Source organism: Astyanax mexicanus, chromosome 2 (assembly GCF_023375975.1).
Source record: "Astyanax mexicanus isolate ESR-SI-001 chromosome 2, AstMex3_surface, whole genome shotgun sequence".
Taxonomy (NCBI): Eukaryota; Metazoa; Chordata; class Actinopteri; order Characiformes; family Acestrorhamphidae; genus Astyanax; species Astyanax mexicanus.
The window spans coordinates 69821445-69849444 of record NC_064409.1 but is presented as its reverse complement, the minus strand read 5'-3'; the positions used below and the strand labels follow the sequence as shown (position 1 = coordinate 69849444).

Below are 28000 nucleotides of genomic sequence, written 5' to 3'. Positions count from 1 at the left end.
CAGTGTGTAAATAATTTAATAAATTAAGAAGTATACAGAGTACAGCACAGTAAATGTAAACATTATAATGTAAAATAAAGGTCACATTGTTCGAGTGCAGTGTGCATGTGATAGCTCATAAAACTAAAACAAAATACAGTTAGTCAGTGTGAAATGGCAATACAAGCGTAGGGGGGGGGGGGTAAACAGCATGCAGGTTCTCCAACCCCTCCCCCCTCCAAATCCTACAAAATGAGGTTAGCTGCACACGATAAATACACAAAGTAAAAGACTACAGTGTAACTGCAAACTGCCAAATAGTACAAGCATCAAGCATGTGATTCATATCTAAAGCAGCTTGCTCAAGACGACAGGCTAATCAGTTAGAGCATCTGAATCATAATATCCTGCTCCTGAGGCTTTCAGGTGTCCTGCACTGCACTGAACTGAACTGAACAGACAGCGACACAAAACCCAACACTCTAGTAACAGCTCCAGCTCTGTGGAATAAAATGAGTCTTTAGCTCAATGCATTTACTGAAATGAATCAGTGAGTCAGGGCTTTTAGATCAGCAGTAAAGAAGCAGGTAACATCATTACTCCTCTATATGTACACTAGATTGATTTGCTCATTTCTTCAACAACAATTTAAATGTGTTTAGTCAGTTTGCTTACATCTTTACACAATTCACGTCAAATAATTCTTAAACCTCATGAAAGGACCAGCCTGGACTGCAGTCAGAGATGGAGATGAAGCTCACTGCAGGAGGGAGTCGATCACTGTATCTGGCCTAGATGAGCGTTTCCTTTATTTAAAAAAAACAGAGAAAAATATAAAATTAGCACAAAAAAACGTCAACCCATGTTAGATACAATGCTCCAGTTATGTAAAAACCTCTGTAGTTGTGCTGCTCTATTTGTGACAGTAATCTCGATATGGTCTTATACACTCTTCACACTCAGCCAGAACAATCATTTAAATGAAATCTAATTTATGTACAGTTCACAATAGGCTCTTCCTCATGCATGCACTGGGAATGTCCATGCAGTGTTCACACACTCAGTGAGTTACATGTTGTGTTCAAGAGTGCATGTGGCCGCTTGTGCTGTTTGTTGATGCTGATTTATGGTCGATTAGCACAGAGGCTAATCCAGCTAGCTACCTATCCAGCCATTCTCTACTTTCATCCGCTTCATTTTCCTCCAAACTGCAGACACAGAGTCACTGTGCTGAAGACTCTCTGCTCGTTTCTCTCTCTCTTCCTCTCACTTCCTCTCACCCACTCTCGCTTCCACTCTCACACACTCTCAGACACTCTCAGACACTGCTACACTAGCATTTATTTCCTCTATTAAAACTCTGTTAAACTCAGTAACTCAGCACATTACAATATGCTAATTTAAAAAGCACTATATTGTAATATAGACATCATAATAGAGAAAAATATATATATTTTAAATACCACACAAACCCAATCCGAAAAAAAACAAAAAAACTGGGAAATACCAGCATTTAAAAAACATATTTAAGATCTTAATTTTGATTTATTTTTTGTACTAAAAATAGTATTTTCTGACACTGTTGTTTCAGTAATAATTAAAAATGAATAAAAAAAACGTAAAATGCGGCATGTGTGTGTTTTTTTTTTTTTACTGCATTGCCAAAGTCTCAGATCAGGACTACATATCGGCAGATACTCAATAGGCTGAACAGGACATCCCTAAAATCAGCTTTACAATAAACTCCAGCAGGACAATGGTTAAAAAAAAGAACAAAGCATGAGGCACACGAAGCACAAAACCCTCAATAAGAAAGCTAAATGAACAGTAAGAAGTAAAGAAATCCATTAGAGCTGGAGGAAGAACTCTTGGAAGGGACCATGGTTTTGGTCAAATATGCTTATAAATTATTGATACAAATCAGCCTAATAGCCAAATAGGGCTATTATGTCCAGGTTTACTGATATAAATATCATAAAAGGTCTGAAAGGAGGCATAAATATCTGGTTTCAACAGCACCGTTAAAGACAGTCAAGATGTGTTGTATACTTATTAGAGAGCCAGTGAACTGTCAGTTCTGGAAGTTGTGTGTTAGAAGCAGGAAACATGGGAAAGTTTAAGAATCTGAGATGATCTGATAAGAGGCAAAAGAGAAGAGCAGTTGTGATTGCTCGACGACTGGGTCAGAACATCTTTAAAACATTAGACAGTTCTTGTGGGAGGTTCCCAATATGCATCCAGTCTCACTAATACAAGCCATAAAGGCCATGCCTCTTAATTTAAATATCTGCTGCAGCAGTTTGACACCAGATACCACAGAACATTTTCAGTGTCTTTCATGTCTCATGTTCATTTCATGTCTTGTGGAGTCTATGCCTTAATGAGTCAGAGCTTTATTTTGCAGCATAAGGAGAACCCACACAATAAGTTATGACTGAACTGTGAAGTGGATTAAACGTTAAACTGACCTGCGGCTAGTCTTGGGCCTTGACTTGCCACCTTTTGAAGTCCTGGGCCTCTCCAGCTTCATCAGAGACTGCCGCATGCTCTCCTCCGTATACGCAAGATACACGTGAGAGAGGTCCACTTCAAACGGCTGAACCAAACAGAGGACAGAGAGATCACGTTTAAAGAGCACATTATAAGGCAAGAAGATAAGATAAGAAACTAAATAAATAAAATAGTACCACCCGTAACACTTACATCCTTTTCCTTCTTGTCTGGCACTGGGGTTTGTTTTCTCATGTTGTTGCCAGTATAGGCCACACATTTCTGGAAAAAAAGCATGTTTTTATTTTGTTATATGCTGACAGAGAGAATGTCTGCTCATAAAATGCACATTATTAATCATTTTAATGTCAGTTTCTATTACTAAATGTAACATGTCAACAATTTTATCATTTTACAAGTATAATACATGAAATAAAAGCTATGCCAAGCTATGACAGTGTCTTGATGGAATTATATTGCTATAAGCTATTATATTAGTCTAAAAACTTATTAGCCATTAATATAAACATTAAAATTTGACTAAAGTCAGATAGCTAGTTAGACAGACAGACGGTTAGCTAGACAGAAAGTTAGGAAGATAGCTAGCTAGACAGCCAGCTATACATAGATACACAGAAATTAAGATAGATAGCTAGACAGACAGCTGTATAGTTTGACAAAAACTCAGATAACTAGACAGACAGACAGCTAGCTACAGGTGCTGGTCAACGAATTAGAATAATTTGAAATAGTGCAATCATGAAATTCTTTGAATGCATTTTTTGTGCAGAAAGCAAATCAGGTGTTCACCGCACCTGTCCTACTCGTTAGACTAATCACAGAACTCGTTACCTGGAAAAAAATTTGCTCAGCTGAGCTTTCCAAAAGGCCCATTTAGGCCATTTAACTGTGACACTGTTGTTTTATTGAATTAGAATAATGGAGAAACCGTTTCATTGAATTAGAATAATTTTTATTATAATTACAATCATCACTTTCTCAGTATTTTGTGGCTGCCCCCTTGGCTTGTATGACTGCCTGAAGTCTCCGCGGCATCGATTTGACCAGCTTGTCGCAAGTTTCCGCACTCACAGCTTCCCAGGCAGTGGCGATGTTCTGCTTCAGTTGGTCCAGCGTAGTAGGCTTTCTGTCGCGAATTTTCCGCTTGACGATGGCCCAAAGGTTTTCAATGACATTGAGGTCAGGCGAGTTGGCCGGCCATGCCAAAACTTCAAGCGTTTTTTTAGTGAACCAATCTTTGGTCGACTTTGCCGCATGAGCCGGTGCAAGATCCTGTTGAAATATGAAGTCTTCTTCGCCGAACTGTTCCTCAACAGTCGGAATCAGGAACGTTTCCAGAACATCTTGATATACGGCAGCATTGACAGTCTTCTTGAGGAAGCAGAGTTTCCCTACACCTCGAGCGGACATGCATCCCCAGACCATAACGCTCTGGGGAAACTTGACGGATCTTTTCGCGCACTCGTGGTTGTAGGTTTCGCCACCACGACGCCAGACACGAGGACCTTGGTCACCGAAGGAGATGCAGAAGCGTGATTCGTCACTGAAGACCACTTTCTGCCAGTCTTCAGCAGTCCACTCGCCGTGTTCTTTGGCCCACTTCAGCCGTTTCTCCATTTGTTTCTTGTTCAGCATCGGTTTTACTGCTGGAACGCCAGATTTGAAGCCGAGTTCGCGCAGACGACGGTAAGTGGTTGATCTGGAGACGTCAGCGCCGGTCTGCTTGTTCCACAAGCCGGTGAGCTCGGAAGTGGACTTGAACCGGTTGCTGACTGCGATCTTTCTCAGCTGCTTGTTGTCGCGAGCAGAAGTTTTTCGGACGCCGGAACAGTTGGTGCGCTTGCTGCAGTTTTTCTTGAGAGCTTTGCAGACGGAAGACTGGCTGATGCCGAGCTGCTCAGCAATTTTAGTTTGGGTCAAGCCTTGTTGGCGAAGGGCTTGAATTTGAGCCACTATTCCGGTTGAGAGGTCGCGCTGCTTACCCATGATTGATTTTACAACTTAGAAATTCTACTCAACCCTGACTTTATACTGCACAGTGAACACTCTTCACAGAAAACAAAAATTCAAGCATTTATTCTAATTCAATGAAACGGTTTCTCCATTATTCTAATTCAATAAAACAACAGTGTCACAGTTAAATGGCCTAAATGGGCCTTTTGGAAAGCTCAGCTGAGCAAATTTTTTTCCAGGTAACGAGTTCTGTGATTAGTCTAACGAGTAGGACAGGTGCGGTGAACACCTGATTTGCTTTCTGCACAAAAAATGCATTCAAAGAATTTCATGATTGCACTATTTCAAATTATTCTAATTCGTTGACCAGCACCTGTATATAGATAGACAAACAGTCAGATAGCTAGAAAGACAGGCAGATAGACAGATGTACAGTCAGATACCTAGACAGACGTATGGACAGTTAGAAAGCTAGACGTACAGGCTGACAGTCAGACATCTAGATAAAGAAACAGTCAGACAGCTCTAAGAACAGACAGACTCACCAGTTGCCATTCACCAATATCTTCATTCCAGTGTACATAATTTTCAATCATTTCCTAAAGTACAAAAATAGTTGTTAGATATTTCAGTCAATACATACATATATATATATATATATATATATATATATATATATATATATATATATATATATATATATATATATATATTTTTTTTTTTTTATAACCTTTAATAATAAGCCTCTAATGCAGAATGCTTATTACAGAAACACGCACCTGGTATTCCTGAGGGATGAAATTGTCGATGATGAGCATCTGCAGGCGGAGTTCTCGGCTGAGTTGGCGGATGTTCTCCAGTAGCCCCTCAATTTCCCTGTGATGCTCCTGCTGCAGGTCTGCCATCTGGATTAAAAGATATGATCTTTCACCTTTGCACAGCAGGCATCCTCACGACAGCTGCCACAGGTTCCCAAGAGTACAGCTAAAAATCTGCTTTTCAATATACTTATTTATTTATATATATATTTTTTTTATTGCACTGACAATTTAGTACACTGCATTAAACAAACCCAGCAGTACAAACTTCTGCGCATCTTTTATCTAACCAAAAAATGCCACTCCTGCCGAAATCTTTACGAACACCCCATTGTAAGAATGCATTCTGCTGCTATAAACTGAACCCATTGCTGACACAGATGTGCAAATGCAGACGCACAGCTTGTCTAATCCTTGTAGTGAAGTACTGCCAATAGAAAATGACTATCTAAAGTCAATAACCTTAAAATTATTAGCACCATGCCTACTGCCAGGTGCCAGTTATTGGCATTGGATAAACATTTTTTAATACCCTTAATTTAGGAAGAAACTGAAAATGAACATGATGGTGTCTCAAGATTTTTTTCTGTATATAGTATTATAACATACACAGCCTATAAGTATGCAGTGTTTTACATTAAACTTCAGTTAGAAACTTTAGTAAGAAAAACACATTTTATTTTAAAATAGTACCCAAGACAAATGTCTTGATTTTAATACTGACTTATTTTTTTTTATTCTAACAAATAGGTGTACAACAGATACAGTATAATACCAACAAGAATACATCCATGTCATATACCATTGTTTAAATGTATTGCAAGAAAATCATTTTCACATACCTCTGACTTTGCAGCCATCAGCATGGTCCAGACTTTCTTTAATTTCTTGGTCTTGCCCTGGGCCTCCTCCTGCAAACTGGTGTATTTCTCCTCAATGTCCAAGCGCTCTTGCTATTTTCAGGCAAAGTGGAAATTAAAGAACAGCAGACTTAGCAGTTTTAAAAAGAATAAAAAGAATAAAAGCTCAACTCATGAGCAATTAAAATATAATAAGTTCAGAAGTCCCCTGTAGCAATGGCTGGCATTCAGAATACATTCTGGTGCATTTTAATATTGAAATACGGTTTGGATCAGATCATCGTATTTGAGTCATGGATCAAATCATTTTTTGGATCAGCAGGACACAAAAAGGGAGACAAACTCTCTACTCACAGACCACAGTGATGTCACCTCAAATGTGTGGACATGCTCAATGTATTATCACAGTCATATATAGAGATGGAGCAATTGCCTTTCATGTTGTGTTGTGTTAGTAATGTTTGATATTTCTGCTCTTATTATACACAATGTTATGGGATGACAGTGTGAATCAGGTTTATAGTAGTGTTAAAATCTTATGACTCCTCCTCCCCAATGAGGTTAATTAGTCAATCATGGTTAAAAAAAAAAAAAAACAGACTGATAACTTTTTTTTATCGGCACGTGCATCAAAATACAACAAAAGAGCTCTGTAGACATGAATGAGGTCAAGTGTGGCTTATATGATGGGCTGAAACCTTGCTGCACGAGGCATCTAACACACTTGCACAGCAAATCTAAGGGAATTTAAAATGTAGGCTAAGACTTATCTCTATTCTCCATGTATACAGTACCTTGACTAAATAGTGTGACAGACAATAGCAGTAGGAAAACTGCATAACACATTGCAATTGGTAACATCTTAAATGTTTTCGACCCACTGTTACAACTTTCAACTAAAGTTCACTGGAAGTCAAGAAAAGGATAAGGCAACAGTATCTCTACAGTGATCGGTGTTAAATAAGGTAAAAAAAGAACAGCTACCTCCTTCTCTTCCAGTTCTTTGCGCAGCTGCTCAGCTCTTTTCCGTCGTTCCTCCAGTTCATTGTTGGACTCCTCCAAAAGCTTTTCCTGCTCTTCAGCCTTGGCCAGCAAGTCAACACCTCCTACAATAACCTTCTTCTCCAGAGCAGAGAGCTTCTCTAGCAATAAGTGATGTTCTTGTCTGAAAACAATAAGATACATATATGAAGTACAGCCACCAAAGTTGCTCTAATGTCTGGATCCTGATTTTGACCCAATTTTCTTGAAGCCTAAAAAATTGCCTTCATTGTCCGAATTTCAGTGTCCTGAGCAACAAAAATCTGTGTAGTATAGAGCAATAACTTGAAATGAGCGGCATTGTGCGACCGTCAAGGACATGGACGATAACTGTTCGAGAGACTAACGTGTAGTGTTGCCAGTTCTCAGAGTAAGACCCAAAACAAAGATGACTTCTTAATCTGACATAGTGAACATTGTGAGACACAAAAAATTTGTGTAGTCTTGGCGTAAGAATGTGGAACAAGTGTCTTAAAAAGCTATTTAGGGAAGTTTCCTAAACACAAATTAGGTTTACAGCTACACTATATTTTCCTTTTTTTTTACGGAAAATCTCTATTTAAAATGCTATGTAGTCCTGGGCTAGACATAATCCCTGAAAAACTGCCTGTTAAAGACACATCCAATAATCACAGGTGTCCAAATTTATCTGAAAGACAGGTGGTAAATCAGAAAAAAAGAGTAAAAAAAGATGGATTAGTTTCACAGAATGTGAAAAGATTATCAGGCTAAAGTGTGAAAAACAACTCTTGAGTTTTGAGCAAAAAGTAGAGAGCCAGAAGGTAACACAGATAAGAGGGCACACTGAAACAATCAGCACTGATCAGCTCCATCTGAATCCAGCCGTTCTACAATAACCAGCTGGTAGATGTTTGGTCTGCTTCCAATTTCATACCCAATTTTAGAACTTTGTTCTTTTGCAGGACTGAAATGTAATATGCAGCAACATCAGCACTTTCTACATCAGACAGCAGACATTCCTAAAATAGACAGTGGCTTCAAAATCAAACCACATACGTTGTTCACTATTGTCACTGGAAGAAAGGGCTTTTAGTAGGTCAAGTTTTTCCTGACTCACTGTGCTTTCAGTAGGTCTTTTTCTCTTTTCTCCAGCTCTGCTCGTGCTTTGTTCCTCTCCTCCTCCTCCATGTCCAGCTTGGCCTCCAGGGCCTTGCGTTCTTCTTCGATCTTTGCCTGCATCTCCACCATCTTGTCTGGAGACATCTTCTTCTTTCCTGTGAAGAAGTGGGGTACCACCAGTACAGTCAGTTCAGTAACTTAGGTAGCAATATCAATGAAAGCAGAAGCTGGCTTTATGGCTCATATATGGTGGATATATACTAGTGCATCTTAGAAAAAAGTGAATATGATTGCAAAGTTACTTTTTTTCAGTAATTTAGTTCAAAATGTGAAACTCATATATTATATAGATGTATTACATACAGAGTGATCTATTTTAAGTCTTTATTTCTTATATTGTTGATGATTATGTCTCACAGCCAATGAAAACCCAAAAATCTCAAAAAATATTATACAAAAAAAGATTATGTCATATAAATATTATATTAAAATATTATATAAGACCAAATGGTACTTTTGGCAGTGTGGGCAGAGTGCCAAGCATTGCTGAAAAATGAAATCCACATCTCCATAAAAGTTCTCAGTAGCAGAGGGAAGCATGAAGTGCTGTAAGATTTTCCAGGAAAAAAACTGCACTCACTTCGTACTTGATAAAACACAGTGGATCAACACCAGCAGATGACATGACTCTTCAAACCAACACTGATCATCAGTACATTTTACATTTTATCTGGAAATCAAGGGATCAGAGTCTGGAGGAAGAGTGGAGAGACACACGGTCCAAACTGCTTGAGGTCTAGTGTGAAGTTTCACCAATCAGTGATGGTTTGGAGAGACATGTCATCTGCTGGTGTTGATCCACTGTTTTATTAAGTCTAAAATCAGTGCAGTGTTTTCCCACAAAATCTTACAACACTTCATGCTTTCCTCTGCTGACAACATTTATAAAAATGCGGATTTTATTTTCCAGCAGGATTTGGCACACTGCCCACACTGCCAAAAGTATCCAATTGGTCTTATATATAATTTAAAAAATTTCTGAGACACTGATTTTTGAGGTTTAATTGGCTTTAAGCCATAATCATCAACAATAAAAGAAATAAACGCTTTAAATAGATCACTCTGTGTGTAATACATCTATATAATATAGAGTTTCACATTTTCAACAGAATGACTGAAATTAAGTAACTTTTCAATGATATTCTCATTTTCTGAGATACTGTTGTACTAGTATATGACAATATATTGTTAATTATATTATTAATGCACCATATTCTACGACCTCCACTTTGTTTCTTCCATATTTGTGTTAGAATTTCTGGCCATTTTGCATCAATGGTTTATAGTTGTATTGTATTCAGAGTAAAGGCAATTCAAAGTAAACTACTGAGGACTGTGGAGCTATGCTAATCCAACACATATCCAATAGGATATGTAATATTATTTAAAGCTATATAGAGCAAAAAACTTGCTTTCAAATACAGCAGTGTTGTGGGGCACCATATAAAGTACACCCACAGCCTTCCTTTAAAACATCTACTGAAACTTTCATTCATTTGCTCTAACCGTTTTGTGAAGAGGAATCTTAGTCATAAAGCTCTAGCGAAGCAAATACATTGGGTGCTAGTGAGGCTGTTAGGCACGACGTTAGCATAAGAGCTAATCGAAGAGCCTTACAAACACCCGATGTATTTACTAGGTATGGATGTTTTGTAGTTGGTTTTACTCCATAAAATGGTAATAGCATAAGAATGGATGTTTCAGTGGATGTTAATGGTTGGTTAAATTGAGCAGCTTCATCTATAGACACAGGTTCTCTTTTTTGGAATGTGGTGGATATGATTTGTATGAAGCCACACAACAATCTGATCTTTTTGTGTTGTGTTTGTAATACTATTGTTCAAGTGAAATTCTCCACTTTCTATTCATTTATGAATTATTGTTTATTAGTCGCAGTGGAAGTTCTAACACAAAGAAAACAAAGATGACTTCCACTTGTTGTCATATTAAAATAAAGTGAATAGCTATAATATGTATATTTTGCACTGTTAATGTGACCTTCTGGATATTATTGATTCCGTCAACATCATCATCATCAGCACCACCCAGCAACATCGCAGGGAAATGGAGCATCTTTATAAATGGCTAATATTTAAAGCATTTAGCTGTATTTCTTTGTTTGGTCCCATAAAATATACAGTATGTAACTTACCAAAGTACAACTGAGAGTTTAATTTATCATTAATCTTCTTCCTCAGAAACATTCTGGATCATTCACAGAGCACATAACCAAAACAGCTAGTCTGTACATGTATCAACTTTAGTGTTTTCCAGAGGTTTTTCTTAGTATAGATCACATTTACAGAGCATTAAGTTAAAAGGGAAAATGAGGTTGGGCTGCTGAAGAGACCATACCACCAACCTCTTTGGTCTTGAATTTTAGGGTCTTCACAAAGCATCATAGGAGGAGAGAAACAGAGGGACACATCATATCGTTACAAAGGATTTTATCTGACGCCACCCCCCCCCCCCAACAAACACAAATAGGCCTCTTCAGATTACGAATTAGCAGGAAAGACAAGCGCAGACATAATGAAGGCGGGTCAGTGAGCAAAGTGTTTTGCATGCAACACGGAAAAAGCCTGATTAGAATGACCTAATCAGATGGAGGTTACTCTCTCAGAGAGCTACAACCATATTTGGACATCCTGTCTGGGTTTCCAACAAGTGATGTAAATCTCAACATCTGAGGTTTATCATGTGGGGTTCAGAATTTTACTCATCCAAAAATCAGTGCCTACGTAAGCTGGTTCGTGCCTACCAGTTTTACACAGTTGCAAGGTCCGCTGCCAATGTAATCAATTAACGGGAAAAGACAAAAAAAATTCTGTTAAGAGTTGCCATCATGAGTAGGCACTAGTGCATTAGTGAACCATACATTGTCTTCTGGGGAAAAAGTGAACAAACGCAGTAATATGATTACTGGTATTTAAATATGCATATGGTTTATGGAGTTGTTTCCACCATTTCTAAGAATAAGCCAATTTCACATCAAATGGTAAAAAGGTGAATAAAATTTATTTTCTTACAAAGATGTAAACATATGTAGTACTGTAAAATTGAATGCCTTGTGATTTAAACTTAGCTGTTGACAGGCCAAGAGCTCCACAGGTTTGATAAGAGTCAAACCCTTTTTTGTGTTATGATATGTGTATCACGTCTGTATGTTCTTTGGACTTGCATTACTAAGCCAATAATAATAGGTTAGTTGCAATGATAGCAGCCGGGCTCAGCCAGGTTAAAGGTGTGATGCTAACAGACACAGCAGTCAGCCTCAGCAATGTGGAAGTGGTTTAGCTGCAATGCTAACAGCCAGCATTGCAAGGTTTAAGGCATGTTAGCAGCGATGCAAACTGTTTTACTCACTGATAGTTGTTGACCTTGGTGACAAACCCTACAATCGGTTAAGGGGTATGCAAAGTAATCCCATACGGCTGATTTTATTATTTTTCTATTAGTTATAGTTATTAGTTTTGCCTCCCTCTCTGCCCTTTCTCTGCTGTGTGTGTTTGCATGTGTTTCTCTGCTGTGTGTGATTGAGTGTGCTTCTCTGCTGTGTGTGTTTAAGTGTGTTTCTCTGCTGTGTGTGTTTAAGTGTGTTTCTCTGCTGTGTGTGTTTAAGTGTGGTTGCAGTTGCTAAGAGTCTGGGGTATCTGCAGAGGTGAGATTCTCAATTCGCTTGTGTTTTTAACCAATATAAGAATACGCAAACATGTACAGTATGATAACTGTACCTTAACGTAAGTTTAGTTTAGTTTGTTACATTATTACCAATAATTACTAATAACAAAACAAACATGATAAAAATACAGAATTTTGTCAAACACAGATCTAAGTCGATCCATTTGCTTCAGAGTCAGTCAAAAACGATACATGTATTAAATATATAAAACGCATTACAAAAGTTCTACAGCACTTAGTCTAAGCACTAAAGTAGGACAAAGTGCCACTAAGAAAAAAAAAAGATCCTCCCACTTGTGGTTTTGTCTGCACTCTGTACACAAGGCTTCCAGCACTGAACATATTACCAAGCGTACGGTGTGACAGTGTGGTGACAGTGTGGTAATGGTGTGATTTGCACGTCCAAACCGCTGCTCTTCGGAAGATATGGTCAGTGGGGAGTGAATGACTCAGTAAGTGTAAGTGATTAGGGGAAGGGCAGGAAAGAGGCTGGGGCTTTTATGTCTAGGTGAGAAACAAAAACGGAAAGAAGGTGGGACTGCTGGTTATTGGAACACTGATCCCACTCACTAGTCTGAGTTTCCCCCTCAGAGCGCTGTGCTACAGAGCAGACTGAACCTGAATTACTGCTGCTGCCACTGTCTGAAACACAGAGAAAGAAAGCTGCAAAGGTAGATGGCAGAAGAAGTGAAGGTGAAAGAAAAAGAAAATAGAGAGAGAGAAAGAACACACAGAACAGAGCCAGGACCGGGGAATGCCCAGGAACAAAGCCGTTAATGGCTAAGAGGATGTGGGCTTCTCTTTGAATTGACGTAACGCTATTTCAGCAGTAGAGCATCACATACGCTCAGGCAGACAGGTATTTACTTGTGGGCGCTTGATGCAGACACATTATCTTTTGTAAATCTCGGTCAACAATTGAAAACGAAGGCAAACCTAAGCCGCAGCATCTATAATTCGGGGCAATTTACTTTCACTCTTACCGTAACTGACAAACATCGCCTTTACTGCTAAGGTCTAGACGCATTTTGCCAGAAATCACTTCACACTAAGGGGGTATTATAATGACCCACTTGTAGACAGCAACATGTTTGACTCAGTTTAGGGTGAATAAATATATCTAACTTTTGCTCAGATGTGTAACAGGCTTCCCCACCACTGACTCAGAGCTGAATAATGCTAGAAAAACTACTGATCTGTCTGCAATGGAAAATGACAGTGGAAAACGATAGTGGGAGACACTTACCTCGTCGTTTCCGGGGTCTCTCTCCACCGATTCCGGCCTCGTCCTCTCCTTCATCCATCTCTTCAGAGCCGCTGCCCTCTGAACCGGAGATTTCTCCTGCAGAAAGACAAGAATTCATGAACAAAGCCTTAAGGGCTGCACTGCTGTTCCACTGAACTCTAGTCTAAATCATGATTAAGCATTTCTGCAAATACTCTGTTCACAACTAAATTTATATGACTGTACATTACAAAATATTAAAAAATATGGTTATGGTTTAAGTTCAAAGCTAAGCTAGCTAGTTTTTTTTTCAAATCCCAAATTTGTTTTAATCTAGAGTATATATTTAGTGTGTATTATTTAGAGTTATTTTTTAGTTAGTTTTAGTTTCTTATTTTTTGCTATTTATCATTTTTGCTTGACCTCTATATTTAAATTTTCATTTTAGCTATTCTATCCTTATATCTTATTGTTTCAAGTGAGAGGGCAGTTAAAAACATGTTTTTGCTAGTTGTGTAGTGTAAGATTATATATGAGATGAATAAGTTTGATTTACAATTTATAATTCAAAGGAAACACTAACATACACTACCGTTCAAAAGTTTGGGGTCACATTGAAACGTCCTTATTTTTGAAGGACAAGCACTGTACTTTTCAATGAAGATAACTTTAAACTAGGGTTGCAACGGTATGAGATTTTCACGGTATGATAACCGTCTCAGAAAATACCGCGGTATCACGGTTATCACGGTATCACAGTTTGTTACATATATTATTAAACTGACCCTTAAAGAAATTACAACAAAGGTTTTTTGTTCAATTAACTATTTATTGTAGAAACCTGGAACAACTATATAGATAATGTCTCCTTAAAAAAAAAAAAAACTGTACACCATTAAGTGAAGGAAACCAGGTTTTTCCACTACTCTTAAGGGCATTAAGGGTGTATAAAAAAAATATATATATATATGTGTGTGTGTGTGTGTATATATATATATATATATATATACACACACACACATACACACACACACACACGTCACACATTACATGTCCTCTAAGAAGTAAAGATCCTGTATTTAAAATATTCAGTACAATTATTTAAGTTTAAATTATTTAATATCTGATAAACTGAGCCTGGGTCAGTGTCTGATCAACAACTGTTGTAAACGTCCGTTTTACTGCCAAGTTGCTATATAACCAGATACTGCAGAAAGAGGGGATTTATTTCTGACATGATCCTCACAATAGAGATTTCTATTTTAAGGCTTTCACACAGAGTCTGGTTTTAACACATGAAAAACAGGCACGTCAGAATTTGAAAATTAACGCATGTAAATTAATGGCGTCTTTCACATCCAGTCCGGCGAGCACCTTTACACGGACACGTGAATCCATCGTAGCACGCACTTCACGCCTGTACCTGCGTGCCCAAATTTCGGATAACTCAGCGCTTTTGCTTACTGCATGGGTTGTGCACGACTACAAAGAGGTTTTATTTATGTTCAGATTAAAATGATAAACTAAACACATACTTTGCGCTGCACGGCGGGGTGGTGTTCATGGAGATGGGAGAACAGGTTTGACGTATGTCCACCTTTAGCTGTGACTTTACGGCCACATTGATTACAAATCGGATAACCCTCCTCGGGTGCGTTCGGCGGGTCTCTGAAATAGTCCCACACTGCTGATTTTAGTTTAGCCTTTTTTTAGGCGGACGGAGATTTGTTTAGTCTGATGCACTTTCTGCTGTTCTCACCGCTGTGTGCTGAGCAGCTGAAGCGGAGCAGAGTTGCGCATGCGCGGGTGAGTTTCTCCGCTGGCTTGCGTTTTACCGGTAATAAGCAAACACACACGGTATGATAACCGTGCATTTTAATACCATGGTATACCGTGAAACCGGTTACCGCTGCAACCCTACTTTAAACTAGTCCTAACTTTAAACAAATACACTCTGTACATTGCTAATGTGGTAAATGACTATTCTAGCTGCAAATGTCTGGTTTTGGTGCAATATCTACATAGGTGTATAGAGGCCCATTTCCAGCAACTATCACTCCAGTGTTCTAATGGTACAATGTGTTTGCTCATTGGCTCAGAAGGCTAATTGATGATTAGAAAACCCTTGTGCAATCATGTTCACACACCTGAAAACAGTCTAGCTCATTACAGAAGCTACAAAACTGACCTTCCTTTGAGCAGATTGAATTTCTGGAGCATCACATTTGTGGGGTCAATTAAACGCTCAAAATGGCCAGAAAAAGAGAACTTTCATCTGAAACTCGACAGTCTATTCTTGTTCTTAGAAATGAAGGCTATTCCATGCGAGAAATTGCTAAGAAATTGAAGATTTCCTACAACGGTGTGTACTACTCCCTTCAGAGGACAGCACAAACAGGCTCTTACCAGAGTAGAAAAAGAAGTGGGAGGCCGCGTTGCACAACTAAGCAAGAAGATAAGTACATTAGAGTCTCTAGTTTGAGAAACAGACGCCTCACAGGTCCCCAACTGGCATCTTCATTAAATAGTACCCGCAAAACACCAGTGTCAACATCTACAGTGAAGAGGCGGCTGCGGGATTTTGGGCTTCAGGGCAGAGTGGCAAAGAAAAAGCCATATCTGAGGCTGGCTAATAAAAGAAAAAGATTAAGATGGGCAAAAGAACACAGACATTGGACAGAGGAAGACTGGAAAAAAGTGTTGTGGACGGATGAATCCAAGTTTGAGGTTTGTGAGACGCAGAACAAATGAAAAGATGCTGGAAGAATGCCTGACACCATCTGTTAAGCATGGTGGAGGTAATGTGATGGTCTGGGGTTGCTTTGATGCTGGTAAGGTGGGAGATTTGTACAGGGTAAAAGGGATTCTGAATAAGGAAGGCTATCACTCCATTTTGCAACGCCATGCCATACCCAGTGGACAGCGCCTGATCGGAGCCAATTTCGTCCTACAACAGGACAATGACCCTAAACACACCTCCAAATTGTGCAAGAACTATTTACAGCAGAAGCAGGCAGCTGGTATTCTATTGGTAATGGAGTGGCCAGCGCAGTCACCAGATCTGAACCCCATTGAGCTGTTGTGGGAGCAGCTTGACCGTATGGTACGCCAGAAGTGCCCATCCAACCAATCCAACTTGTGGGAGCTGCTTCTAGAAGCGTGGGGTGCAATTTCTCCAGCTTACCTCAACAAATTAACAGCTAGAATGCCAAAGGTGTGCAATGCTGTAATTGCTGCAAATGGAGGATTCTTTGATGAAAGCAAAGTTTGATGTAAAAACAATGTTATTTCAAATACAAATCATTATTTCTAACCTTTTCTATTCATTTCACAACGTATGGTGGTGAATAAGTGTGACTTTTCATGGAAAACACAAAATTGTTTGAGTGACCCCAAACTTTTGAACGGTAGTGTATGTAATAAAGGCATTATTTGGTACTTTTTTTAAGAGCATAAACAAACTGAGACATTTGACCATTTTTTTCAGTACCTTCTTCCAGTTTTCTTTTGAGTTCTTCGATTTCTTTCTGAAACTGGCGCAACAGTGCATCTTTGGGGTCCTCATTAATTCTGGCCTTATTCTTGATGTTCTTCGCTCGGTTAGCATAGCGCAAGGTGCTGATGGTCTCATCGTAGTTGTAGTCAGCTGGACCAATGTTTGCACACTAAAAGAGTAAAAAAATACAAATTAACTGTGAGCTGAAGGAAAGGTGACATTTCAAATGCTGATCCAATTAATGATATGTATGATTATCAATATGCCAGGCACTCTGGGAAACTTTCAGAGTGTTCTTTACATGTCCATACCATCATGGTTTTAGAGTTTCCTCCCAGAGAGTCCTGCAGAAGGCGGGTGAGTTTGGAGTTCCTGTAGGGCACGTGTGTGCTCTTTCCATCCACTAGAGCAGAGATGACATTGCCCAGGGTGGACAGGGACAGGTTGATCTTAGTTGCTTCTTTAAGACGTTGTCCAGTGGCACCCGTTTTCCCCTGCCTCTCTGAACCCTAAGCAGAAACAATGACAAATCTCACATCAAATCAATAATAGGAATTCAAAAACATGAATATCAATATTGTTATACTGGGATAACAATCCAGGGCTTTGATTCCTCACCGCAAGGTCCACCAAGTGTAGTTTACCCATTCGCACATGCTGGTTTCCATCAATGCCCTTCTCACTGCACTCAATGGTGATGGTGAAGATGGCGTGAGAGCGGGAGCTGTGCTCGTTCATATTGGTAGCACCCACAGAACCTACAAACAAGAGTTCCATGCACATTAAAATTGTGGGGCTGTTTAGAATTACTCAATATAATTTCATTTCATTTCATTTCATTTAATACAAAAAAATTACGCTACATAAAAATTGCCATAGTGATTCAAAGTGATATCCAATGTAAAGCAAAACATTAAACTACTTCATCCTCTTGAGATGAAACAAGCTTACGGTTCTTATGGCCGAGAGTCATAATTCTATCCATGTCATCTGCATTGTTCACAACATATCCAGAAAGGTCTTTAATGTAGACTCCCACATCTGGCCTCTCTTTTACCTGTTTTAGAACATTCAAAAACATGGAAGAAGAAAAATGACCACCATCTGAACAGCATACATATATTGTAAAACACAAAGGCAATAAAAAGTAGATAAGTCAAAGGCATGAGTAAGAAATAGCTGAGTTTCCCTATTTTATCTTTTTATCAAGCTATTTTAGCATTTATCACTAATTAAAGCTAATCTCTGAATCAGTTTCTGGAATGAGTCATTTGATGTTGAAAATACATAAGTTAGCATAACTGCTGTCACTATGCTGGTGTAAAATATCAGTCGCATGTTTAATCAAACACATGCATTTCAACAGTCAGGCACACAGTGTTTAACTGCAGGGCTATTGCAAAATCCCTCAGTTTCTCACCTCCAATCTCTGCATCTGGTCCTTCCCCAGCAGGTCCCTCACTTCCTCATTGTAGATTTCCAAGTATGAAACTCTAACTAAAAACCTGTAATGGAAAAAAGTAATGTATTAAGTTATTTGGGTATTTCCTTACGATCAGACAAAAACGTTTAAATACATATATCTGTGACTATTTATAGTGTAAGCATTGCTCATACCTGACACAAATCACAATTACTTTACTGGTCAAGTACAGTTGCTTGTCTGAGGCTTAACTGGTGTGTATACACATTATGTGCGTCTATAAAGACTGTCTTTTAACAATTAATCTAGCAATTGTTTTCTAAAATTCTATAATTAACCTGCCTAGACTTATTTATCAATTATTCTAAAGTGGGTTGTGTGTGTATGTATGCGTGTCAGTATGTGCTCTTCGATTAACATTATGCTAATATTATAATTATTTATTATTTTATCACAGGGCTAATATGCAGTTAAAGTAATCACTAGCAAATATAGATATGCTTTGCATCAGTGTAGAGCAAGTAAATACACACACTTCAATACTTTTACTTACTACATATGTGGTGGTGCACTATACTTAACACACAATTTAATATTTTTGTGTTGAACACACATTATGCAAATCAACATATTTCTGGTTATTCCGTTGGGTCTACCAGCCCTAATATTATACACCAATTATTGAATATACATGCTGATTAAATCTTAATACACCACAACTGTATCCAAGATATACAAAGTGTATAAATATATTGATTTATGACAGAAAAGTTCTGTTAGGTAGGGGCTGATTAGTGTATGCCTAAATAAATGTGCTTATTTAGATATAACTGCATGGTTATTTTTAAAGTTACTTTATTCGAAACTTCATATAGCAGAGGGTGGGAACCTCAGACCCCAGTTTCTGTGATTGGTCAGAAGATTTTGCACAGCCAATAATTGTAGAATGCTGTTTTACCAAGTCATAATTCATTTGAATAAAATCCCAACTTGATTTGTCGCTTTTTCAATGCATTGCTTGCCATTTGTCATCGAAACATATATACCTATGGGACATGAAAGGCTTGATTTAACACAAGGTAGCAGTATGTGTATTCATAATAAAGCATTACAGCATGGATGTCACACTTTATTGTACACAGGGGTGAAGGTGAATACAGAAAACTTTTTGAAATATACGTCATCATCCACAAATTACTCACTAAGCAAGTGGAAAAAAAATATGCAACAACATGACATCACTCTCTGAGTGTTTCATTCTATCCTTTTCCTTCTATGATGTATCCAATCGAGCATTTCAGACCATTATCAGATTTTATTTTACTAGCAGGGTTTAGTTGAGCTGAGTATCACATGTGGAAATGTGTCATCACACTCACCTTGTGTCTCCCTCTGCTTTAGCGATGTGGCCAAAGATGTGAGCAAATGAATTTGGTATGATCCCTCTGAGCTCAGGCACGGCTCTCACTCCCTCCATGGTGAAGGTTTTTCCAGTGCCTGTTTGACCATAGGCGAATATTGTTCCTAGAAAGAAACACAATCCACAATGTTACTAGTGATGTCAGCATTTTTTTTTTTTAAATGTAATTTAATTTTTTATACAAAATCTGAAGTGCCTCAATTGTCTTTATTTTTTATTAAGAATAAATATAAGGGGGATTAAAAGGGATTGCTTTTTGTTCATCAAAGTCTGCATTACACAAATATATCTGTACATAGTTCTGTTCACCATTAACATCCTGTTTTATGTTTATATTTTTATACATTTATAATCTCATAATTGCAATGCACATCCCTTTGTGTTTCATCTCCTCTAATACAACTAATTTAAAAGAAACTTCCTCAGCTAAACCACATTGAAACATGGAAACAAGGCTCAGGACTTAATCAATAACAATTGCCCCAATGCATTACCTACCGTTATACCCCTCCAATACTGAATCAACAATGGGTCGGGCTGTTAAATTGTAGACATCCAGCTGTTTGCTGTCGGGACTGAATACTGTGTCGAATGTGAAGGTCTTTGGCGGCTCGTGGGGCGTCTCAGTCTTGTTCACAGTAATGGTCCCTCGCATTTCGTCCACAGTGACCGACTGTTTGTGTCCCATCATTTTTTCTTTTTGGTTGAGGGGTCGACATCGCACCACCACCTTCACATTATCGCTGACCTCAGCCTTTTCTGGCTTATCAAGCTTGTTGCTCTGAAATAGAGTTGGTCACAAAGGTGAGATAAACTGGTACTACAGCAGAAAGCAGTAATAATTAGGATTACACAGACAAGTATTGAGGACTCAGTTTAGGACTTAGATTTACGACTTAGTAATGTAGTGAGGTTAGGATGTTGGATGCTGGATGGCCATCACCATACCCCAATTCCATAAAGTCACTGAATAGAGCACCATCTTTCCCTTGTTCCACTACTCCAATGCCCAATGTGGGGGGCTTTTTATACCCCTCTTCCCCAGCCTATCATTAGGCATGGTGATGCTAGATTTATGTTTATTTGCTCCAAAGAGTCCTATTGTATTGAAAATACTTCTCTATAGGGACTAGACAAGCTTTGTGTGTACTATGGGTCTGCTATATCATATCACAATAATAATGAGAGGCCCTAAATACATATTATTTATCTAACTAGCTAACTTACTAGCTCATCTAAATTGGCAAGTGGTGGATATGAATTAAACTCCTCAAGATCTCTAAATCATGTGTTATATTTTAAACATGTTGTTCACACTATAGTGTGACTTACTCTATAACTGAGTATAATAAATATTATTTATTATTACTGTTGGTGAAACACGAAATAAGCAAAAGTGGCCGCCTCTTATTATCACGAATGATAATGGGGTAGATATGTAGGGTGCTGTGACAAGGTAACACAAACTGGTGTTCTGTCAAGTTGTGTTACCCATCGATATGTGCTATTATGAAGCTATGCGAATGCGCACATACAGAGTAGTTTTTTTTATGATAACACGTATTTTTTTTGAGTACACTATATGCATTGAATGTACACAACGAATCTATTTAAACAAACAAATAAACAACCAGGTAATGCAGCCACATAATTAGCTAGTTGGGTTATTTACCCTAAAAGCTAGAAGATACAGTGATTAAACTAAGCTAAGCTAGGATATCCAAATATTCTGCCTACTACACCTGACAACCAAAGTAGTTAGCGTTAATATCCAAATCAGTGTTTTAGCTAGCAATTTAGGCAGATTTACCTAGTTATAAATTTAGGCTATGTTAACACCGGTGTTCTGTTCATTTACGCTACTCATCAATACGTGCCCATTTGCGCACGCGCACATATAGAGATTAATGTATTCATGTATTTTTAATGCATGTATTAAAACTCTTTGCTTTGAAGCATTAAAAAAAAGTATTTTATTGCAGCCACAGCGTTAGCTGTGCTAGTCATCGATATGTGCTAGTTTAAAGCTATGCGCATGCGCACATATAGAGTTTAATGTTTTCTTGTATTTTTATTGCATGTATTGATAACTCAGCTTTGCTCGGAAGCACTTTTCCTATAGAAAGCACGTAGTGGGCCTAATTAAAAAAAAAAAAAAAACATTTTGTTGCAGCCATAAAGTTAGGTTATTTAAGTTACCCTGAAAGCTCTTAGCTACAGTGATTTCACTAAACTATGCAATCCAAATATTCTGCCAACTACACCTCACCCAAAAGCATTTAATAACAACCAAAATGCCGAATACCAGTATTTTTTAACCCAGCCACTTAGCTATTTACCTAGTTATAAATCTAGACTGTGTTAGCACAAATTGACTGACGGTGTTATGTCAAGTTGTACTACTTATCGATATGTGCTATTTTAAAGCTATGCGCATGAGCACATATAACGTTACAATGTAATGTTTTCATATATATTTTACTGTCTCTTTTAATATAAAAAGTACGCAACCCAATTAAACAAATAAAAAATAACATTTTTGCAGACACGGTTAGGTTATTTAGCCTGAAAACTCGTAGCTACAGTGAATTATCTAAGCTGGGCTATCCAAATGGTCTGCCTAACGTTACTACATATCAGCTAAAAGCATTTACTGACAACCAAAATACCCAAGACCAGTATTTTTAGCTATTTATCTAGTTATAAATATACACTATGATGGCACGCGTTGACGTGGAGGCATTAATGGCCAGTAAACAGGCTAGCATTAACCCATATTCAGTTCGCTAGGTCCAAAACAAGCCGAGGTGTTCTGTCGAGTTGTGCTACACATGAATACGTGCTTCCTAAAAGAACTGCGCATGCGCTGACATACACTTACTGATTATTTCTCGTTTTTATTTTAAATAAATCCGTTTCTTGTGTGTTTTAGTGCACCTGGACTTACTTGCATTGCACTTAAGTGTAAATGGAAATACATAATAATAAATACAATATAATAAATAAAAAAGCAGTTTGAAATGACCTCTCATTGCCATAACTTTACCATGATACAGTGATTTATGCTATCCAAATATACTAGCTACATCTACTGAGACTTCTGCTGTATAACTTGCTCTAGTATAGTGCTTTTTGTATTTTTTTACAGTTATATATATACACTAGGGTAGCACGGTTTGACTAGGTAGCACAACTCGCCAGAACACCAGCTAACGTTAGCTACAGTTAGTTGTCCGGACAACCATTGGTATTTGGCTAGCTGTTACCTAGCAGGTTAGCTTAGCTTACGCTAGCTGTTATCCGCCCTTATCCTCCCACAGAACCGGTGCCAGAGCTCATTTAAAGCGTTGGCATTTGAAGCCATAACCAGAAAATGCATTTAACACTCTTATTAAACATTTCCACAGCCATTTTATCCGTTTAATCACATTATAACGGGGGATAAACACCGGCTACGCTGGTAGCAGGCTAGCCCAGCTCGCTTAGCTCACTAACAGCCAACCGCTGATATAGATAAGACAGAGGTGACGCTCATTCATTTAATACAGGGTTTTTAAATCTCTCACCGGCATGTTTGCTCCTTATTGTGCTGTTTTTTAAACAGCCGAAGAGAAAGCGCTGGATTCCCGCTTGGTAAACAATATGTCTGAGGTCATCCGCCGCCGTTACCCGTCCATTCTCAGATGCCCATCCCCAAACGGTGCCGTCAGCCCGGGATACTCTGAGGCTGCGCAGAGCGGTTATTGGAGGATCCAGGCTGGAGGATGGAAATCTGCCCTCAGTGGAGATCACCACCGCCCTCACACATCATCATATTTCTCATAGCTTTAGAGGCAAGACATTATTATACAGTACTAGTCAAAAGTCTGGATACACTTTCTCTTTCAATGTTTTTCTTTATTTAACTTATTTCCTGAATTGTAGATTAATATTAAATACATTTAAACGTTTTTTTTATTCCAATTTACACGGCCAACTACCCAACCCACTCACGCCCCAACACCAGGAGGGTGAAGACTAACACATGCCTCCTCTAATATACGTAAAGTTAGCCACCATCTCTTTTCAATCTGTTGCTGATGCAGCATTGGCAAGTAGCATCACAGCGCGTTCGGAGGAAAGCACAGCAACTCGGTTCTGATACATCAGCTCACAGGCGCCTTGTACTGATCGACATCACCCTTTGGAGTAATGAAGGGAGAGAGCGCCATCTACCCACCCAGAGAGAGAGAGGCCAATTGTGCTCCCTCAGGGCTCCGGCAGCTGATGGGAAGCTACATAAACAAGATTCAAACCGACGATCACCTGATCATAGTGGCAGCGCTTAGCCCACTGGACCACTTAGAGCCCGAAATACATTCAAACTTAAAACTAAATTTGTAATGGGGACCTAAACCCCCTGATTGTAGCTGAATTCACCCTTAACTCAAATTTGAAAAATGCTAAAATAAAAAGGGAGTAGTAGTAGTAGTAGTGATGTATGGGTTTAGGGGTGGGGCAGAAGGAAGAGCTGATTGGACTAAACTGCAACAGGATGTCAACAGGGGGCAGTATATTGATTAATTGATTTGCATATTATGAGTGTGCGCACGCTATAGTACACAGAATAAGAAAGTGATAGGCCCATGCAAAAAAAAATTCTATATTTTTACACTATTAATAAGCTTAAAGTCTATCCACACTTTATTAGTAGAATTCTTAGGACCCTGACATTTAAAATGAGGCACTGAGAGCTTTGAAAGTGCTCAGGTAATAAAAAAAAACACTGTTTATACACACATTACCTTGAGCTAAAAAAATAATTCAGTGGAAATTAAAATATCTCTATAATATTGATGCATTTCCAGAGGAAAAAAATGCAAGCTGTTCCCCTATCATCTGCACTCTCTTCTACAGTGCCATTTAATATTATATTTATTTATTTATGCCATAACTTTATTTGCTAAGTCAAGAGAATATTAAATAGTGCTCAGGTGCAATTCTAGAGTCTGTGGGGGCCTTAGACAAAAATTCACACAAACTGAGAGCAACAGTTTTGACATTAGGAAAATTCTGTATCAAAAAAACACTAAGATTACACTAAAGATATGGAAAATACTGCACTAATGCACCATTGTTCATTTAGAGTACATTTTTTTGCATCTAAATTTAAGCATAACTTAGCATTCATCCCTTCACAGATACACTAGATACACTACTCTGCTGGCTAAGTCTAAGTAAACATAAGGAATAAATAGACACTAGTGTAAGCTATGTTATCCAGCTGTCTCTTATTATATTTAGGGCTATACCAACAGCATTTAGCTATTTTATTTTTAATTTAATCATTATTATTTTAACCTCTCTCCACCTTCTTGTTTTTTTTCCTTTTTCTTTCTCTCTATTTATTTTGAATGCACACCTCTTGCAACAGGGACAAGTGGACTCAAAGAGGGCTCTCTTAGGGAGGGTAGACATTTCCTACTGCCCTTCCAACTAGCCTGGGGCCCCAAGCAGACCAAAATGATTCCCTCTTTTTTCCAGAGTTATGAAGTTAATAAACCACAAAATAAAAACATCAACACAACATCATTTATAATTTATTTTTTATATTCCCAGAGTTCAAAAAAATAAAGTGACCAAATATTAAGGGTTAGCTTTAAGTAAATTACAGGGGGTTAAAGGACAACGTCATCTTCTTCCTGTATTGAAAATGAACTTCAAACAGGTTTCACGGCTGTATAATGACAAACCTACAAACCTACCCTGTATAGTTACTGCATTCAAACATCAGAATCTTGTGCTCTCAGAGACAACCTCAACAATCTCATCGTCCATTTAACAGTTTTTTGTTCAAGTGTCAATAATACAAGCAGGTTTCATCTAAATCATCATTTCCCTCAAAGTGCATATGACCATCAAAACCCCAAGCAAAGGCACTAGTATCTGTCATAAGTGATGGGCGACATAGAGGAACACGTCTGAGCAGGATCTGGGGTTTGGTTGTGTCTGCTGACTGAGACGAGGCATGCGGTGCACGGAAACATATTGGAGAATATTGCTTTCTTATAGAGTTCCTTATGTAACAGACTCACTCCATGTGAATCCAAAGCAACAACAACACACACGCGCGCACACACACACATACGAGGACAGTGGCACTCAGACTACTTTGTCCAATATGTCCAGAATACTGTTGCGGAAGAGGCCTGTTCGTCCAGTGATCTCCTGGGTCACTAGGACCCTCCCATCCAGTCGAGGCCTTTGGACCAGTACCAGCTCTCCTTCCAGAAGGTTCAGCTCTGCATCAGTCTGTGCATTGTATCCCATCAACACCCGGTGTCTGAAAGAATGGATATGAAAATTAAAGGAATTTGGCATTAGTAAACCTTTATTTAAACTTGGAGATAATTGAGGGTGACCTCTTATTTATAATGTACCTGAGAAAATGCATAGAATATTGATTAAGAAATAAGAAATTTAGATTTATATAGTTTCAAACATTTGATATAAAATGAGTAAGATAAATTATAATCGACCAATTTAAGGGTCAAAATATAGTTAAAAAAAAACAAAAAATAAATAAATTAAAACATAAAATAATAGTGAAGAAAATAAAGAAAAAGAAGATAAGACAACAGTTAAAGAAATAACTAATTACCCATAATTTATCACACTTTAATTGATTTAAAAAAGATCATTTTGTGGAGGTCTCTTAAATATTTTTTTGGTGATAATAATCCAGAGCAGAGTAGCCTGTCACAATACTTGTCATTAATAAATGTCAATGCTGTATTTTTTATCATATGATATTGATTTAATTATCATATCATTGCCCTTAACAATGGTGCATTTGGAATATTATGCTTTCATATTATTAGTGGCATAGTAAAATTATCATTTTATATTTTACATAGGTTCTACCTTGGCTCATAACAATTAACAAAATGTATATATATATATCATATCATCATCAATTCAAATCATTGGCTTGGTCAGGGCTGGGATTGACCACATACCTGCTGGGACTGGACTGGGAATTGATTATTGGTGGCTTGATGGTTAAAGGGAGGCCATCCACAGTGGAATGATTCTGAGCAGGTCCTTTTCTCTGCAGAAGCGTCTTTGTGTCTTTAAGAACTGACGTGCTTCCGTCCCGACCCAAAATCGCAGATGGGTTCCAGTGTTCCAGAGCCGCAGAGGAGCTCTGAGAGTTCCCCATTATCTGTGTTCCAGAGGACAGTGAGCTCAACCTGGGCGTGGTCTGGGAAAGTTCTTCAGTGGAGAAACGCACTGTCTTCACAGGCTGAAGAAATGAGAAATAAGACAGGTGGGCATGATCAGATCTTATGAACCACATTGTCTACTCTTTCTATTTATTTCATTTGGGGTATTTATCTTTAACTATTTTGTATATTCTATTTTTATTGTATTCCTTTATTGTACTTTTATCTATATATCTATTTAATAACAGCTCCTGGGTGTAAACTGGATCGTGAGATCACAATTTCGTTCCACCTCATGTACCACATAAGATGCGAATGACAATAAAATCTCCTTGAATCCTTGAATCCTTGAGCAGTATTTCTTCTTTTCCACTGATTTGAGCAATAAACGACTTGAATGGCACAAAATATCTGCCAATAGAATCATATCAGAAATAATGCTATTCTTCTTCTTTATACTACTTTATTTTTCTATAAATTAACTGTATATGAGCAAAGGTGGATAGAGGTAGATCTTATTATAGGAAGATTTGATAATTGCTGCTGTAAGCTATCAGTACATTAGCAATATTTTATGAAAAGCTTAATTCAACTTAATGTTGTATAAAATGCCTAGAACAGAGGTCTAGTTTTTGTTATTTTCCCCCACTATATCAAAGTCCTACCAAAGGTGAGATCCCTACCATGGTCTATGTGTACCACATCATTCAATATATATATATTTTTAATTTTCCATTGTATTTTTTCTCCATTGAAGTTATCCAGAATATGAACAAACACATAAGGAATCATGTAGTAACTTAAACATGTTAAACATGTTAAACAAACCAAAATACACTGTGAAACATTTAGCTGCTCTTATCTAGGGTTTTTTAACTTGCGGTTTCTGAAGCTGTTAACTTAGTGGGAAGAGAGGGAACTCTTGCTCTTTCTTTCCTGGGGCGATCCTGATGAGAGCCAGTTTCATCATAACATTTTTGATGGTCTTTGCGGTGAATGCACTTGAGGATACTTTCAAAGCTCTTGAATTTCTTAAAATATATTTTTTCTTTCCTTACTCAAGTAGTTCTTGCCGTAATATGGTTTATTACTCAAATATGTTTATTCACTTTATACCCAACTCTACATCTTCACAACTTTACAACTGATGCTCTCAAACACATTAAAAGGCAAAAAAGTATTTAAATTATTTAAATTAAATAACTCTTTATAAGTTCAGCACAGCTGTTAACTGAAAGACATTCCAGG

The 28000-nt window shown here is 38.0% G+C and overlaps 2 protein-coding genes across 4 annotated transcripts in view; both read right to left on the bottom strand.

Annotated features, from left to right (window-relative positions):
* On the bottom strand, positions 1-23292 carry kif3a (kinesin family member 3A). 2 transcript variants are annotated; one of them, XM_049474864.1, is made up of 18 exons: positions 23114-23292; positions 20046-20328; positions 19507-19651; positions 18125-18209; positions 17656-17761; positions 17323-17462; positions 17016-17213; positions 16699-16873; positions 13230-13325; positions 12554-12625; positions 8241-8397; positions 7106-7286; positions 6104-6214; positions 5223-5348; positions 4989-5042; positions 2683-2751; positions 2448-2575; positions 1-785 (listed from the first exon to the last, which is right to left on the bottom strand). In XM_049474864.1, exons 1-18 carry the CDS (start codon positions 23117-23119, stop codon positions 737-739), a joined length of 2181 nt encoding a protein of 726 aa, XP_049330821.1. In that variant the 5' UTR covers positions 23120-23292; the 3' UTR covers positions 1-736. The 2 variants fall into 2 exon arrangements, with proteins under 2 accessions (XP_049330821.1, XP_007258645.3); XM_007258583.4 differs by lacking the exon at positions 12554-12625 and having other exon boundaries at positions 23114-23288.
* A 1818-nt stretch (positions 23293-25110) lies between these two features.
* The window catches only part of sh3rf2 (SH3 domain containing ring finger 2), a 36970-nt gene continuing 34080 nt past the window's right edge, over positions 25111-28000 (bottom strand). For both annotated transcript variants that reach the window (XM_022672037.2, XM_007258588.4), the window contains exons 10-11: positions 26546-26832; positions 25111-25869 (exon numbers count right to left, since the gene is read on the bottom strand). In XM_022672037.2, the coding sequence (XP_022527758.2) occupies positions 25689-25869; positions 26546-26832 (468 nt within the window). In that variant the 3' untranslated portion in view covers positions 25111-25688. The remainder of the gene's footprint in view (positions 25870-26545; positions 26833-28000) is intronic.